Below are 12,790 nucleotides of genomic sequence, written 5' to 3'. Positions count from 1 at the left end.
GTGATCATGCAGAGCTGCGTGTCGACTCGTCAGCAGCAGCTGATCTCTCTCTCCCGTCAGATTAGACTTCACTCGCGTTTATGTCCATATCGATGAGATCCAGCTAGTTCTAGCTAATGATATGACTACTTGCTTATTAAAAGACACCGTGACCTAAACAATAAGTGTCGCTAATTCAACTGGGTGAGGCCACAAAGTATAGCGCAGCATTATGCATTTGTTTACATGCCCACCGGAACCCCGAGGCCTTAGCAACAGATCAACGTACAATCAACCCATACAGCACATCTCTTTCTCCACATTAAGTGTTACACATTAGAATGGACTACTCTTGTCTGTCACATACTCTTCTTGTCTGTCACATAAGTGGCGCAACTGAAGCGGTATTGCGCTAAAGGGAAATTATTTTGACTGGACATTTTGACCGAAGAGATTTAGATTTGCTTGCTAACGGGAACTCTGACGTCGCCATTGTGTGTGCTTCGCGGATGCACTCGGCTGCTTGGGTCTGCTCAGTCAGCTTCTGGATGAGGAGGCATTCCTTCGACCAACTTACAGTAGATAACATTACAAACATTTTTAACAGGGGCCATAATAGCGTAAATAATGTTTGTTTTGGCATTTATAACTGCATGTAATGTTTTCTACTTTTTTACATCTGGGAAGGCATTTGCCCTCATCAGATGGAAAGTGTTTTGACCAACAACTTAAGTATTTATTATAGCTATGCAGGGCATGCAAGCGAGCAAACACAAACAAGTGAAATGAAGAATACAATTCAAATTGTAATATTGTGGTGGTTCATCTTATAATTCAGTCTATAAAATGCTCCAGACAGCATCTAAGACCTGCAAAAATCTAAATGTTCTCGGGGGAGGTCCCCCAAACCCTTCGTGCGTCATTTCGTCTGCGCGCATTTTTCAGGGGAATCTCTATTGGGCTCAGGGCCATCTGTAAATTAGCTTAGATGGCCCACAGGGCCATCTCCCAAAATCCTTAATGTCATGCACTGCTCAGGAATGTAGGGTTTGGGAATTATGGCCGTTTAAAAAAAATATATGAAGGCAAATTTCAAAATGTTCTACCCTCTAGCTGTGACATCACGTACTCTAGTTAATGTTAAAATCTGAAGAAAACCTCTAAAACAAGGTCTGAACAATGTTTAATATCTCTAAAAGTAAGAATCAGATTTAAAGTTGTTTTACACGAATAATGTCAGAAAGATGTGTAACATTTTAAAGTTAGAATGAGGTTTCTGAGTGAATGTATGAATGAACAGTTAGCAGTTGAAGTCGCATGAAGATTTGTTGAAGTTAAAGAATTTCTCCATTGACTTCAATGGTTAAAAATGTGATGTATTATGGGATGTATCTCTGGAATTATGAAAGTTATGAATGAGAAAAGTAATAGCCATCGATTCCCGACCGAGCTGAACGTTTTGATGTTTGAACTGAGTTTCTGCGATGTTCAATGTGGGAGGAGAAGCGCGGCAAAATAAGTTGGCGGAATAATAAACTTCTCGTGCGTAGAATAACAGTTAGTTGGAATGCTTTTAACAGCATTCCCACTAAATAATGAGGAAAACATTCCCTTTGCTCTCAAGCAGTGATAGTAATGCTCACCCGAATATCAGAAACACAGGACAGATACGTTTCCTAAATGACACACAAACATGTTCCCTAATCATGTTTAACGCACACACATTGTCAGGTCTCCTAAACTTGGAACACCAACATCAGAGCAACATGTAAGTTCCAGATGTCAAAAGGTCATCATCTCATGAGTCATGAGGTCTTTAGGAGTCTTGCAGGATATGAATTATCCAATTAACAAACTGTATATACGTCTGCACATGAGCGCACATAATTTCTTTATATTAACTAACACACCAACATCCTTATCGTTTCTTAGCTAATGCATGCTGGATATGAACCACTAACTAACAAGACTTTAACTGTATTATATCTGGGGGAGACCTCTCTTTGAGTTCCTCTGACCTTTACCAATTTACTTAACAATGGTATGTATTTCTCATCTTAAATGTTGTTGTTTTTTGTGGAAAATTCCAAAATTCGTGTTCAATAGAAAGAATGAATACCAGCTCAGTGGCCTTGTGGTTAGTGTCCGCCCTGAGATTGGGAGGTTGTGAGTTTGATCGCAGAACGAGTCAAACCAAAGACTGTTTAAAATGGTACCCGATATCTCCCTGCTTGGCACTCAGTATCAAGGGTTGGATTGGGTTAAGTCCCTGCGACATACTAGCATCATGTCCAGGGGGTGTACTTGTACATCATGCTGCGGAAACAGGATATCGGCTCCTATGGGCCACTTACTTATAAACTAGAAAATGCATTTCCTGCAGAAAATGCGTGCGAATGCTGTAAACTGTGAACATTTATGGCTGAATTTAGCTGAAAATGCAGAAAAAGCTGAATATGTTATTAGCTGAATGGTAGCTGCTTTTTAGCTATACAAAAATGCAGAAAAAGCTTAATATTTAAAAGAAAAGGTTTAAAAAAAGGTATGAACAACCACATGTATAGCCTTGATGTCCTGAAATAGCTGCATAATGTAATAGTTGAATGGTTTCTGCAGCTGAAAACAGGCTGAAGGAGTTAAATATCAGATGTAAGTAGTAGTGAATTAATTTGTATTTAGAAGAGAAAATAAAGTAAAAAGGCATTGGGAAAGCAGCAGAATATTTGAACTGCACACTTTTTAACTAACTTGATGGTGAATTATCTGTCGCCATGGCAACGGCATTTGATGACAACCCCTAATACGCTTAGATGGATGATATGATATGTGGTACAGTATGGGTTGTAGAAACAAGACATTAAAATCCCCTACAAATATTTAACAAAAACATAAATTTTTTTTTTAAAGGAAACATGTTATAAGCTTGTTGACAATGCATCTTTGAATAAAATCATAATGATTGTGATTACTTCTTAGATAACATTACATCCTGTCTTTCTAGATGCCCCTGTAATCCTACCGGAGTCCTCCTGCCTCCTGACAGGAAAAAGTCTGAAGTGTGTCTGCAGGGCTGAAGCATCCCCTTACCCCTCTATACATTGGAGCATTGATGGAAATTACACTCTTCCGTCTTCCTTCAGCTTTGTTTCCACACATATGAAAAATGTAGTCTCTGGGGAAATAAATTGTGCAGCTCAAAGGCAATCCAAAATATCTTGCCCCGCCACAAACTACCTGGGCAGCAACACAAAATTGCTGTCCGAAGAAACATGTAAGTCACTATTGTGTTTCCCCTAACTACATGCACTTAAAGGCAGATCAAGAGTATTTTGTTTATTTATATTTTTCTTTCACAGCCTCCATGTATATCTGGCTGTTAGCTTTTGTGATCCCAGGAATTGGTTTGCTATTTGGAAGTGCAGTGTTCATTTGCAGGAAAAAAAATCGAGAAACAGGTTGGTAGACTTCACTCTTGTACATACATGTGCAGTAGAGCTGTGAATAATCTTTCTATTGTTGTTGTATTATCCAAAGACCACCAGCATAGTTGTGTGCAGTGGCGAGCCGTGTCTATCACAACTGGACCTTCTGTAGACACACACACCCCCCGTCGCCCCCGCCCCCCCGGCGTTATAATGTCCGTCTTTTCACTTAATTGTCGTCTTGAAAAGGGTACTCACAACAATTCCGCAACAACTTCATCTTCACCTGTTGCACTTGCCATTTCAACGTTAAAAACAATAAAACGGCATGAATTGCTTCGTCGCATTCATCTAGGTCAGGGGTGCCCACACTTTTTTGGCTGGTGAGCTACTTTTGAAATGACCAGCTAACCGAGGTCTACCAACCAAAAATAAAATCCCAAATTGCAAGGGTTGCTGAATAACACGTTTTATTTTTACATGGGATAACCACAATAGGGCTGCAACAAACGACTAATTTGATTATCGATTAATCTATAGATTAATGAAACGATTAATCGACTATTCGGACTACTACTGTGTGCCTTGCACAATTTCTCAAACGCTCTTATTTAGCCATCAACTTTTAGATTTAGTTTGAGGTTGTTTTAGGCATGTGGAAACTAACAATGAAGACAATAAAGATAAATACTTGATTCAAAAATACATATATTATTAAATTAACTTTACAAATTATGAACAAAATTAACATTGCTTTTTATTTGAATTAAATAAATAATATTTCACATCAAAAGAAACAACAATGTTTTAACAAATCTTATTAAATAATCTTATGACAGAACTGGAAACAGAATAGCTGAAACTTTAACAAAATAAATAACTCAGTTACCTCTAATCATTAACCCATGTTTGTATAATGTAGTTAACTCCGTGTGTTGCTGCTAGCATACATAACACCTGACGTGGAAACGTTACTCGTCGATGGGGCTACAGAGCTACTAGAAAGATAGTCGAACCCGGTGCATTCGTCCGTCTGAATGTGGTGCACTTTTGCTAAATGTTTAGACAAATTGCTCGTGTTACCGCCCTTACATGCTAAACACTTTTGGTGACGAGCATTGTCCACCTCAAGACGGGTAACATGTAACCACACCTTGGAGCGCTTCTCTCCACCATCTCCTCCGTGTGTTGCTGCATGTAGCAGATGCGTGTGTGTAAACTGCCCCGCCCCCTTGCAAACAGACGGGGGAGAGAGAGATCTCTTCTGGATTGGAAAGATAGAAAATACACCGACCATAGACGCATTTGTTTGTCTTTTTGCATGTTAGAAACGAGTTGGCGACACTAAGACTAAGAGATAATGTTTGTGTAGCAATAATACATGACCTTTCTCTTTCTCAACTCGCTACTCGGAGGGAAGTCGCTGTCATATGCCTTGTGAACACTCCGATAATGCCTCTCCACGTTACCTTTCTTTGGCAGAGCGACGCTTGCTTTACAAATAAGGCAAATAACCTTTGAATGTGACATCACAAAAAAAGATTCTCCCTCCCATTCTGTGGAAGTGGTATGTCTTTAGCTTTTTGCTCGTTCCCGCGCTCATTTTGTTGTTTGTCTCTCCCGGCACTTGACTGATTTTGTATCGCTTTGCATTCTGGGTTAACAGACTGGAAAGCAATAGGTCGCTTTTTCTGTCAATCAAGTCAACTCCTGAATTAAGTGGCAGGGAGGCCAAGGGAGGAGGGATCAAAACCTGTTTTGTCTATTTTAACGGAGCTGGACTTTTATTTATTTATGAATGACTCGCGATCTACCAGCATTGCCGGTCGACCGCGGTCGACGTACTGGGCACCTCTGATCTAGGTCCTCTGTCTCGAGCCAGTTAACTAGCGGGCCTTCTGGAAGCGAGGGAAACTCTGAAAGAATACGCCCATTGGCTACAAATCATTATAAAACGGACAAGTCAAATCAAGCAATCTGATTGGTTCTTAGCCGTGATATACTGAGCGTATACCACGGGTAGAATTGTAAGTTACTTTTCACAACAAGTCAGTATTCCTCCGCGTCTGAGAAAGACAATATACCGTTGGACTGGAACAAGAAAGCAGTGGAGAAGTAACAGGGCAGAAAGCCTCCTTTTTACGCAGCGGTCCAGACATAGACATCAAAGGGCAAAACATATTCAGTGTGCAGTTCCTTTGGCATTAGGGCAGGGATATCTAGACACTTTCCAAGGTTTGACATAATGAATTGTGCTACTTTTAAAGCAAGCAACGATGTTTTTAAATCTTAAATCAAAGAGGTCCGCAAAAACACTATCGACCAATCAGATTGCTTGATTTGACTTGTCAGTTTTATAAATATATTTAAATGTCTTCCGTTACGAAACAAATTTACAAAGCATAAGATGGAAACATTTAAGATTAACTTCGACCTCCACGTAAGCTAAGGGGGTTGTCGACCCTTCGCTTCGCGCGGGCCGAACCACGCCCCTTAGCTGTGATATAATGAGCATATACCACGGCCTGTCGTGAGCTATTGCTTAAATATATGATTGGTTGATCAAACTGTCAGTCCAAACGTACACTCTCATTCAGTGCAACATCCAGGGCATTCTATCAAGGATATATAATACCTTTGTTGAAGGATATTCTACCCAGAGACCCAGAACAAGATCTGATTGGTTGCTTTCTTTTCTAACACAAAACCACTGAAATGCGTAGTGCATGGACCGAGAAGGACAAACAAATCAACGTAACACTACAATGTTTCCCATACATTGATTTATTTGTGGCGGGCCGCCATAAATTAAATATCGTCCGCCACAAATGGATCCCATAAAAAAAAATATATATATATTATTATATTTTTTTATTTTATTTTATTTTATTTTTTTATTTTTTTTGGTAGTCTAATGGATAGTGAGGTGGGCTGATGATTGGAAGGTTGCGAGTTCAAATCCTGCCTGGAACACCACTACTAGTGTGCCCTTGAGTAAGGCACTTAGCCCTCGGTTACTGGTGGGGGGGTGCGGTGCCCCCACAAATAGAATCAAATTCTGTGGGAAACACTGCACTAATATTACAGATCAACAACACATACCCATTCTCATTTATTCATTTTATATACATTTTATTACATTTTATTTATATAATTAAATCGATTTTTTGGTTGTTTTATCTGAGTGTTCCAGGGTATTCTCTGAATACCTTGAAGGCCCTGACGGTTCGCCACTGGTTGTGTGCAACACTGATATCCTTTTTAAAGTAAAACTGGAATGTATCAGTTGTCTATTATTTATTTCAAATTGCTAAATTCAAATCACATATTTTTGTTTTGCATTCTTTTTTCAAGGGAACAAAGCTTACCTGACATCGCAGAAGAAGAAGAGAGATATGGCAATTTTGAAAGGTAAATAAAACTATTGTATTCCCAATGTATGTATATTTATAAGGTGGAAACTGACAAAACGGATAGCTTGTTTTAAATAGTCCAATTCATTTTTGTCTTTTCTCTTACACCTCAAACAAACAAAAAATATATAGAATGGAAGATATTAAGAGTTTCAAGTCGGTTTTTATTTACCCACTTCTCCCCTACCGCTCTTTGTCTCTTCCTCTCTCTCTCAATCAGATTTCAAGCTAAGGACATACGATCACCATGCGGATCAGATAAAGGCCCAGATGAGGACAGACTTTCCTGTGTTTATGACAATGCATTTTTGGAAGCTCAACAGCACCACAATAAAAAAAGTGGCTCACTGAAGAGAATGCAAAATACAGCCACAAGCAAAGGTGCAGTGACTAAGACTCATGATTAAATTATGCCATGATCCAGACCATCACGTGTCACTCAAAGTAGCATTCAAGATTCGAAAACTCTATACATAGATTAGATTGTTAGCAGGGGAATACCTTGTAACACCACATTTTTCCAAGAATCAAATGAGATTTTTGTAACTATTGCCATTATTAGTTTTGTTTCTATGATGATATAGAAGAAGAATTTGTTAATCTGTAATGACCCTTTATCTGATCTAGCTGCAAATAAAAGCAGGCTCTTGTCCTAATAAAATTCAAAATGTTATATCAGGGTTTATTACAGTAGAGATCCACTGGTCTTTAAATAACATGCCTAACACGAAAGTCAACATGAGCTTCCATTTTGCAATTTGGTTAATATTAACCAATGGGTGTGTTCATTGCTCAATGTAGAAATAAGATCAGTGAGTCATACCGGAATAGAAAGGAACTTGTCGTTTCCAGCTGCGTCTGGAACTTTATATATCAGCTCATCTTTGAACTACATTGTCTTTGATGAAACACACAGCAAGACAAACAGCATTGAGCTTTAGTGTTTATTTATTTGAAGGCCAAACACTTGAGAAAACGTCCAGTGTATGTGAGTAAATACAATTATTTATTTAATCAAACATTTCAGATTATCTTTGCTAATGAAATTCCCACATCTGTTTTTTGGAACCTGAGCTTGAGAGCCGATATGGTTTGTTTATTTTTAAATTGTTCTGTAATCATAGAGGGCTTGTATGAGGAACCGGGGAATTGATGTTATTATCTATGCTCTCTTTAAAGACAAAATGCTACTTTGACAAAAACAGTGTTTGATGATTAAGTTCAGAGCCAACGAATAAACATAATCACACAAACCACCTAAATAATTGAGGCAGCATTTGACAAGCAACTCTCATCTTCTGCATTGTGAAATTACTGTTTTTGACAAAGGAGTGGTGGCTTTAAAAGGGGGATGGAGCAATGTTAGGGTTTTATTCACCAACATAAAAGGATGTCGAGCACAAAAGTGGAGAATACTTTCTCAATATAGTGTACATTTAAACTGATAGCGTTGGCCTTTTTTTAGGTTGCTAAAATATATATATGCTGCTGCCCAAAACTCTGGAGTGCATTACTTAGGTCCTGTGTCTATAGTCCAACCTTTTTCCACTTGACACCATAGAGGTTTCTCAATACTCTAATTTCCCCTCCTCGACTCCTCGGTCCTCCGGTTGTGACCCAGAAATGGATTTCAGCGCGCCATGTTGAATGACATCTCATTTCTCTAAATGCACATCGAGGACCAAGCATCGAGCATCGAGGAGGCTCTCTGAAGGAGCTCTAACCGAGGAGACACTGATGGGTTCTCCACGGCTCCTCCACGGATGCATTTCCGGGAACGGTGGAAGCGTTACGCACGTTACGCACGGCCGGACTTATCTCAGCCAATGACAGCTCTGCATGCATCCCCTGGATATTATTTTAGTAACCGCTTGAACGGCGATGCGATGTTTACAGTGAGAACAGCTGTGAGGTCCGTGCAGAAAGCAGAGCAGTGTGTAAAATATATATCACTCAGTATAACAGGCCTACATTACTCTCTGTATTTGTATGCTGTAGTTATAGCCAAATATATAGTTATTACAAACAAAGAGTCGATATTTTTCTAAGACCATTTAGTGCTTCACATAATAAAATACACAACGGCTGTAGCCTGATTATGCTTTAGGAGCTGTAGGTGTGTGTGGTACAGACTGTGTTTGTGTTGTACAATGCGTAGATGCGGTGGACAGACGGGTTTCAGTTGGTTTGGTATCCTATGCTTACTTTTAATACTTGTAAATACAACTTTTGGCTCGTAATTTCAATTCCCCATTTCAGCGACTAGAGAGAGGGGGGAGGGGGGGATATATATATATCCAGTCTCTGTTTGTGTTGCGTTATTATGAGATTGCTCTCATACTTGTTTGATTCTGAAATTGTATATATTTATATGCATATATGTGCGTGTTTATGTTCGCATCTGTTATTATTATATATATCGCACTGTCAATCAATTAAAAGTAAATATATAAGTCGTCGTGAACACATCTGTCAATCAGAGAGAGGGCTGCTGTGCCTCCTGTCATCATTGATGGACGTCTCTTGACCGCTCAGAGGAGAGGAGTTCTCATTTCTCTAACCTCCTGCTGCTTCCCCTCCTCTCTCCTCGGTTCCCCTCCTCAGTCCGCCGCTCGCATCTCCTGTGGGCGGGAGTAAGTATCGAGGATAGGAGTCGAGGAAAGGAGTCGAGCAGGGGAAATTAGAGTATTGAGAAACCTCTCTAGAGTATTCTACTTCAGTTATTACACTGACTATGTACCTCATACAACCCAAATTCAAAACGTCCTATCTTCTGTCCCAATTATGTGGTTGTTTAAATATTCCTGCAAAATTCATTATGTATCAGCAGGAGTGTTTCTTTTTTTGACCATGGTCACATCGTCAAAATGAATTGCTTAATGACTTGTTAGTGATATAAAAACAGAGAACTAACTTGATCAACTGTTTCTGTAACCTTTTATGTTTTGAGTTCCGTTTTTTTCTTTTTTCTTGGAATAGGATAAAAATGGAACCAGGGGTGAAGAGTGAGGTCATTCTCTCAGTTTACATCATTTCCTTTCTCCTGGGCCTCCCAGCAAACCTCGTGGCTCTCTACGCCTTCAGTGTCAAGATCAACTCCAAGCCCGTTTTAACAGACATCCTGCTTCTCAATCTGACGGTCTCTGACCTGCTCTTTCTGATCATCCTTCCTCTCAAGATGCATGAGGCAGTGTCAGGCATGCAATGGGATTTATCCAGCGTCCTGTGCTCCATCACCTCCTTTATCTTCTTCTCAACAATCTACAGCAGCTCCTTGCTGCTAATGACAGTCAGTGTGGTTCGCTACATTGCACTAGCTTTCCCCATCACCTATCATAAGCTGCAGAAACCTGTGTATGCGATGATTATCAGTGCTGCTATTTGGCTGATTACAACAGCACACTGCAGCATCACTTTCATTACCCAGCACCTACCATCCCTGTCCAGCGAAGACTCCGGTGTTTGCTATGAGAACTTCACGGCGCAGCAGCTGGCGATCCTCCTTCCTGTACGTTTGGAGTTTTTCTTTGTGCTCTGCCTAATACCTCTTTTAATTTGTGTTTACTGCTACTTGAGCTGCATCGTTATCCTGTACAGTCGCCCCAGGATATCCCTGAAGCAGAAGCATAAGGCCATCGGCATGGCCTTGGGGACTCTAGCTGTGTTTCTTATCTGTGTGCTGCCGTACAACATCTCTCACTTAATGGGTTTCTTACAGGGTGAGAGCCCCAAATGGAGGCACTACACCTTGCTGCTTAGCACCTTCAACACCTGTATTGATCCCATCATTTTCTACTTTTCCTCCTCCACTTTCCGGTGCATTGGTAAAAAGTTGATTTTCAAGAAGTGTGTATTCACTGTTTCATGTAAACAGCCCACAAGCTCTAGCTAAGTCTATGATACAACACATCCAGCTGAAATATTCTTGTTGTATTGTATATAATGATTATTATTTTTGGAATAATAACAGATTGCTTTAATAGTCCAGTTCCTTAATGAAACCACGTCTCACATGGTTTGCCGTTAATAAGTAACACAATATTATGTTAAGATTATAAAATCCTGCTCAAAGGGTATGACCTGCTTTCCAAACACAAAACCACAAGTTATCTTTGGTGCATAAGCAAATTCCAAATTTTATTATTTTACAGTTAATTCTCAATTTTCGAAAGGGAATTCTTATTCTTTGCACCCTTGACACATTATTTCCTGTTTACTTTAACGTGGGCCTGCAACTCTTCTGCACTCATGCATTCTGTAGGCACACATGTAGAATATACCTGCAAAACAAAACATAGGTCATGTTACCACAAGTTTATGGCACTATAACAATCTGTTGTCCTGTAATACACAATGTTTGACAGCAAGACATATTCTCTTGTGTTAAAGTTACTGATGTTTGAGACTGAAAACTGTATTGTTAGCATTTAAGTGCAAAATAAAAGCTAAAAAGTCTGTAGTAGCCAAGCAATTTCTGTAAATAAAATTCAAGAACATGTAAGTGTTTGTGTGCTGAGCTGAGCTGTTAATTAAGGTTTATAACGTTTTCTCTGTGTGCAAATAACAATTGCATATTTAAAAAAAAGAGTCAAACTGATATAGAAAGTAGTTACACCAACTGTACTGCACTACTTCATTTGAACAAACCTGCAAAGAAGTTCATGAGCAGTGCCACCCAGCCTAGTATGTAGGACCAAGAGAAGCGCCAGTCCCCAAAGCGCTTGCCCAGGAAGTTCACAGTCACTCCAGTGTAAATGGCCATTGCAAGCAGAACAAAGAGAGCTGACATATTGGGCAGAGAGTGAAACATATTAAAATAATATCCATAAAAGTTCATTTCATCTGAGTTGGAAGAGTTTCAATAGCAGGCGTAGTAAACTTTATTGATATACAAATTAAATAATAATGGCAGATGTGATGAAAAAAAAATGACGTAATTTGGTTAATTGTATCCATGACTCACTTGAAACAAAGAACATAATCCCAGCAGCAAATGAGCGGTTGAACCTCTCAAAGGCCGAAAAGTGGGCAAATGAGAGGATTCCTGCGATGATGCCAGCAAAGCATGACATGGCAGAAAGGATCATGAAAGCACGAGTGGCATTCCAGTAGGCTGTAGGAGAGAGAACGAAGATATGATATAGAATATTATGTTAACCATGATAAACCTTTCATTTGGTATGAACAGTTTCATACTAAAATGTTCTCGGGGTCATTTGAAAACTCGCTAGAAATGAAACCGACCAATTTAACTCCAGACACATCCAAACTGCAAAATGTTGTTATGAAGTGTTAAAAAAGCCTGTCACTTAATGTTAAACAGAATGATCATTTAAAACTTTTTTAATGTTTTTTTTTATTTTACTTCAGTAAGATGCTATTTCTTTTTTGTATACTATATTATTGCAGTATTTAAATGTGTAGCCAGATATAAATGTCTCAAGGAATAGCTATATCAGTCCACCACTAAAACATTTTGAACATTTGATCATTAGGCCAAAATGTAACTTTAACAATACCTTTCGACCAAATACCAAATAGCATTTTCCTTGTGAACATGCTAGCATGCTGACATTAGCATTAAACTAAATACAGCTTTATAGAGCTGCCAGCATGACTTTAGACTCTTATTGTAGGTCAAATATGTAAATATGTGTTCCACCATTGTTGCTGTCGTTCTACTCGACCTGGAAGTTGAAAGTTACCTCAAAATGTGTTATTGACTCAGGGAGACAGATGGGAATTATTAGGGGAAGAAGCATGTATTTCCCACTTACCAATGCTGTCAGTCTGCATGTAACACTTGCCAGACATGCAGTACCTCCACAGGCCCTGGTGGGCAAAGCTGCCGGACAGACGGTACTGCATCCAGTAGTCTGTGGCTGCGGACACCACCAACAGGATGTTTCCCACAATGGCACAAAAGAGGCCCCCTCCCATGAAGCTGTGCATCATGAGTGACACTAGGAAAGTGGT

At 39.4% G+C, this 12,790-nt stretch overlaps 2 protein-coding genes across 3 annotated transcripts; one reads left to right on the top strand and one right to left on the bottom strand.

Annotated features, from left to right (window-relative positions):
• Nucleotides 1–2,984: 2,984 nt before the first annotated feature.
• LOC307046652 (free fatty acid receptor 3) lies at nucleotides 2,985–11,315 on the top strand. 2 transcript variants are annotated; one of them, XM_079693135.1, is made up of 5 exons: nucleotides 2,985–3,250; nucleotides 3,336–3,434; nucleotides 6,756–6,812; nucleotides 7,035–7,195; nucleotides 9,794–11,315. In XM_079693135.1, the coding sequence occupies exon 5, from the start codon at nucleotides 9,801–9,803 to the stop codon at nucleotides 10,704–10,706; it is 906 nt and encodes a 301-aa protein (XP_079549261.1). In that variant the 5' UTR covers nucleotides 2,985–3,250; nucleotides 3,336–3,434; nucleotides 6,756–6,812; nucleotides 7,035–7,195; nucleotides 9,794–9,800; the 3' UTR covers nucleotides 10,707–11,315. The 2 variants fall into 2 exon arrangements, with proteins under 2 accessions (XP_079549261.1, XP_079549260.1); XM_079693134.1 differs by lacking the exons at nucleotides 2,985–3,250; nucleotides 3,336–3,434; nucleotides 6,756–6,812; nucleotides 7,035–7,195 and adding an exon at nucleotides 7,669–7,802.
• lim2.5 (lens intrinsic membrane protein 2.5) lies at nucleotides 10,976–12,790 on the bottom strand. Its single transcript, XM_079693136.1, has 4 exons — nucleotides 12,592–12,790; nucleotides 11,778–11,927; nucleotides 11,462–11,596; nucleotides 10,976–11,094 (listed from the first exon to the last, which is right to left on the bottom strand). Exons 1-4 carry the CDS (start codon nucleotides 12,767–12,769, stop codon nucleotides 11,033–11,035), a joined length of 525 nt encoding a protein of 174 aa, XP_079549262.1. The 5' UTR covers nucleotides 12,770–12,790; the 3' UTR covers nucleotides 10,976–11,032.

This window comes from Notothenia rossii (assembly GCF_949606895.1).
Source record: "Notothenia rossii genome assembly, chromosome: 7".
NCBI classification, from domain to species: domain Eukaryota; kingdom Metazoa; phylum Chordata; class Actinopteri; order Perciformes; family Nototheniidae; genus Notothenia; species Notothenia rossii.
The sequence above is the reverse complement of the archived record's forward strand: the minus strand, read 5'-3'. Positions and strand labels throughout refer to the sequence as shown.